The sequence below is a fragment of the Cebus imitator genome, unplaced genomic scaffold (genome assembly GCF_001604975.1).
Source record: "Cebus imitator isolate Cc_AM_T3 unplaced genomic scaffold, Cebus_imitator-1.0 Scaffold128, whole genome shotgun sequence".
NCBI lineage: Eukaryota > Metazoa > Chordata > Mammalia > Primates > Cebidae > Cebus > Cebus imitator.
In genome coordinates this window covers 983,517-988,268 of record NW_016107443.1, presented here as the reverse complement: position 1 = coordinate 988,268, position 4,752 = coordinate 983,517, and the positions used below count along the sequence as shown (strand labels likewise).

Below are 4,752 nucleotides of genomic sequence, written 5' to 3'. Positions count from 1 at the left end.
GGGGTTTCACCATGTTGACCAGGATGGTCTCGATCTCTTGACCTCATGATCCACCAGCCTCGGCCTCCCAAAGTGCTGGGATTACAGGCGTGAGCCACCGCACCCGGCCAACAACTGACTTCTAATGCTATATACCCTTCAGAAATGTATTCTGATAAAAGGAGGCATTAATTGTTTTTTCTCCTTGTAGGAAAGAACATCAAAAAGGGATACCATGGGACAAACAGTGAATGAAGGTAAGATTTACTTGTTAAAGGTAATGGTTTTTAGTTACTCATTTGGAATGAATATCTTCTGGTATACTGAACTTTTGAAATAAAGCCTTTAAAAAATAAATTTATAGGAGATGCTAGGTGCTTATAATTTGCATTTTAGAACTGAATAGCTATTAAAGGTCATTTTGTCTTTCCTTGCTAGTTATATAAATGAGAAAACTAAAACTTAGGGAGGTTAAGGTCATACAGCAATTTGTGACAAAGCCAAGATTAGAATCCAAAGAGTGTTTAAAAAATGTTTCATCCTGTTATGCTCTATGAGAAGTCTGCTCACTATTCCATGAATATGCCACACTCATTTGCAGGTGGCTTTGTGTTGTATCTTCTTTCCCATAATAGATTCTTTACACATTGGCCTTCCTACATCCTGTTTCTCCTTCAAGTGTTGTATCTCTCATGGCTTTTCTTCTGGCTGAATGCTGAGTACTAAATACTGTTCTGTAATTTTAAGTGCATCAGTTTAGTGTAGACTCTTAAGTAGATTCTTAGCTTCTCTAGAAGCTAAGCATGCCTTTACAGTTTCTCTTTGTTTTCTATTAGAAAAATCTTACTATAGAACTATTTAGTAAATATAAATTTGTACTTTCTTTGTGTGGATTCAAGTTTGTCTTTTTGGTGAGGGAGGAGAAGATAAGATGACTTTCATAAGCGATGTTTGTTGTGTATTTCTCACAGGAGACTCCTAATATCTAGCTATGTCTCTCTCTCTCTTTAAAAAATTTAATTTTTTTTTTTTTGAGACAGGGTCTTGCTCTGTTGCCCAGGCTGGAGGGCAGTGACATGACCTTGGCTCATTGCAATCTCTGCCTCCCAGGCTTAAGTGATTCTCTTGCCTGAGCCTCCTGAGAGACCGGGACCACAGATGTGAGCCACCATGCCTGGCTAATTTTTTTGTATTTTTAGTAGAGACGGGGTTTCGCCATGTTGGCCAAGTTGGTCTCGAACTCTTGACCTCAAGTGATCTGCCCGCCTCGGTCTCTCAAATTGCTGGGATTACAGCCATGAAGCACCGTACCTAGCTTTTAAAAAAAATTTTTTTTAAAGAGATGAAGTTAATCAGGCTGGAGTGCGGTGGTGTAATCATAGCTTACTGTAACCTCTAACTGCTGGGCTCAAGTGATCCTCCTGCCTTGACGTCCCAGGCAGGTGAGGCTACAGATGTGTGCCACCATACCTGGCTAATTTAAAAAAGTTTCTATGGAGACGGGGTTTTGCTGTGTTGCTCAGGTTGACCTCCAACTCCTGGCCTCAAGCGATCCTCCCTCCTTGACCTTCCAAAGTGGTGGGATTACAGGTGTGAGTCACTGCATCCAACCTATTTATCTCTTTTTGTGATGTGAAAATCACAAAAAGTCATGGATGGCTAATGCCTAGATCCATTTGTTTATTCGTTGTAAAATGAAGGTATTCTGTCATTCTTTGTTAGCCAGAAAATTTCTATAGAGAGAAACTACCTTTCTTCAACCTCTCAGTTGAAATCATTTAAACAGAAAACAGCTTATATATCCCTCTCAAGTGTTCACATATCTTGAAGAGTCACTCAGTCATAACTAGTAAGTAGATCTGTTACTGAATGGCATCATTCTTAGATCCTTCTTTTAAGAAGTTTGTCACTTGGCAATTAGAACATCAATAAGGGTAAAACAGCAACAGATGAAAACACAAGTATGTTTAAATCCATGAGTTTATAATGATAATGAAAAGCAAAACAAATAAAACCTACTGGTCATCTGTGGAGAATGCTAGAGATCCAGCTCTTCATTTTGAAAACTAGAAAATACAGGAAAAGAATAAAATGTTGATTGTGATTTCTCTGTGTGATCTGTACCTTAAGGTAACTGAATGGTTGAAGCATGGAAGCTTCTCTCTATAGAAGTTTTCTGGCTAATAAAGATGATAGGATTAGAATACCTTCATTTTGCAACCACTGATAAACGAATGGATGTAGGCAATAGCCGTCTGTGACTGTTCACATCACAAAAAGAGAGATAACTAGATATTAGGAGCCTCCTGTGAGAAATACGCAACATCACCTATGAAATCATTTTATCCTCTCCTCCCCCACTAAAAAGCCAACTTTAAATCTGACCAAACTCTTCTGGATTGAAATATGAATGCCAATTTAAAGAAAATACAAGAACCAGAGGAACCCAACTCTATGGGTAGGTAGTCAACAAAATTCAGACTGGCAAACTTGAAAGGACCAACCATTTGGTATTGTCAGCAAAAAAATTGTAAAGGGAAAGAATAAAAACAAGAAGAAAGGAGGAAGGCCTGTAGATCAAAAGAGACATAAGAGACGTATCAACCATCGTTATATGTGGACCTATTTGGGTCCTGAATCAAACACTCACGCTTAAAATAGTTAAGACATTTGGGGAAATATGAACACTGGTTATTTGATGATTTTAATGAATTATGGTTAACTTTTTAGGTGTAATAAAAAGTATTATGGTTAAGTTTAAAAAATGAGTCCTTTTAGAGATACATACTATAATACATGTGGATGAAATGATACATCTTAGATTTGGTGACGTCACAAAGTCCAGTGTTGTTTGAGCTCTTTAGCTTAGTGTCAAGAAAATCTCTGCCTAGTCCATTGAATTACACTGTATTATAGCTTCCCTGTTATGTTTTGACTTCTCAAAAGCATCCATTTTATTTCTTGGACATGTTAAACACTGTAAGGATCAGCTCATTTTGGTTTATTGAGGCACTGATTTTTTTTTTTTTTTTTTTTTTTTGGACGGAGTTTTGCTTGTTGCCCAGGCTGGAGTGCAGTGGAGCAACCTTGGCTCACTGCAACCTCCACCTCCTGGGCTCAAGCGATTCTCCTGTCTCAGCCGCCCAAGTAGCTGGGATTACAGGCACTTGCCACCAGGCCTGGCTAATTTTTTCTATTTTTAGTAGAGATGGGGTTTTACCATGTTGGCTTGGCTAGTCTTGAACTCCTGACCTCCGGTGATCCACCTGCCTTGGCTTCCCAAAGTGCTGGAATTACGGGCATGAGCCACTGCGCCTGGCCTGATGCATCGATTTAACAAATGCTTGAGAGTGCTGCGATGCCAGGTCCTGTTTTAGGCACTTGAGGATACCACAGTGAATGAGATAGGCAAAATGAAATAATTAAATCTCTGCCCTTTTGGAGATTTCATTTGAGTAGAGTGAGACAATAAAATAAATGAGCAAATTATAAAATGCATAGTATATTAGAAAATGGTAAGTCCTACGTAGAAAATGGGGATATTATAAAACTAAAATTGGCTATTTAAAAATTTTTATATTTTTCTGAGTGTTCTTTCAAACTGTTGCTGTGGCCTCCCAGTATTGCTATTTTCTTTTTTTATTAGATTCCATGGATGTCAAGAAGGAGAATCAAGAGAAACCTCCTCAGTCAAGTATGTCTTCTGTACAAAGAGGTAGATTTTAAAGTAATTTAATACAACATAGTTTTCTTCCTCACTAGTGTTAAAATTAATTTTAAGTGCACATTTTCTTATTTTCTTGTTGTACAGTCTGTATACAGTAAACATCTATAAATATAAAATCTAAGTAATAAGAAATGTCAAAAATTGTATTTTATTTTGAAAATTTTACTTTGGTTTTACTCAGAGATGAGTTGATATGGATTAAGTAAAAAGGAAACTTAGTGTATTTCAGTGCAAATTTTCCTAAATTATAGGTATCTAGTTATTAATTGCCATGTATTACCAATTTAAAATAATTTGATTATTAGCAAAAACTCTTCTAAAATTATAGTGAATGTGAAATCTTTTTTTTCATGGTCAGAATACAGCTCAGTGGTTAGGAGCTTATAGGCATTGTGGAGGGTCTGACAGACCCGTCCTAGAATCCTGTTCTCACTCCTTAACGGCCATGTGACCTTGGACACATTACTCAACATCTCTTAGACTCTTTTTTTTTCTTCTTTCTTTGAGACAGAGTCTCATTCTGTCACCCAGGCTGGAGTGCAGTGGGGCGATCTCAGCTCACTGCAACCTCCGCCTTCTTGTGCTTCAGCCTCCCAAGTAGCTGAGACTACAGGTGTGTGCCACCACGCCTGGCTAGGTTTTGTATTTTTAGTAGAGATGGGATTTCACTATGCTGGCCAGGCTGGTCTTGAACTCCTGACCTCAGGTGATCCACCTGCCTTGGCCTCCCAAAATGCTGGGATTACAGGTGTGAGCCACCAAGCCCAGCTCTTTTTTCTTCTTTATAACACAGGGATAATGATGGTACTTATCTCATGGTACTACTGGAAATAAATAGAGGAAATGCATTTAAAGCACCTAATATAATGCCTACGCATATAGTAAGTATTCAGTAAATGTTTTTTTTGTTGTGGTTGTTTTGTTTTGTTTTCTTTTTTGAGGCGGAGTTTCGCTCTTGTTACCCAGGCTGGAGTGCAATGGCGCCATCTCGGCTCACCGCAACCTCCGCCTCCTGGGTTCAGGCAATTCTCCTGCCTCAGCCTCCT

The 4,752-nt window shown here is 38.4% G+C and overlaps 1 protein-coding gene across 5 annotated transcripts in view; it reads left to right on the top strand.

Moving 5' to 3' along the window:
• SCML2 (Scm polycomb group protein like 2) overlaps positions 1–4,752 on the top strand; it is a 126,370-nt gene that overhangs the window by 15,262 nt on the left and 106,356 nt on the right. For 3 of the 5 annotated variants that reach the window (XM_037742795.1, XM_037742792.1, XM_037742793.1), the window contains exons 2-3: positions 191–236; positions 3,626–3,694. In XM_037742795.1, the coding sequence (XP_037598723.1) occupies positions 215–236; positions 3,626–3,694 (91 nt within the window). In that variant the 5' untranslated portion in view covers positions 191–214. Of the gene's footprint in view, positions 1–190; positions 237–3,625; positions 3,707–4,752 lie in introns of those variants that run through there. The other 2 variants (XM_017540627.2, XM_037742794.1) reach the window with 2 other exon arrangements.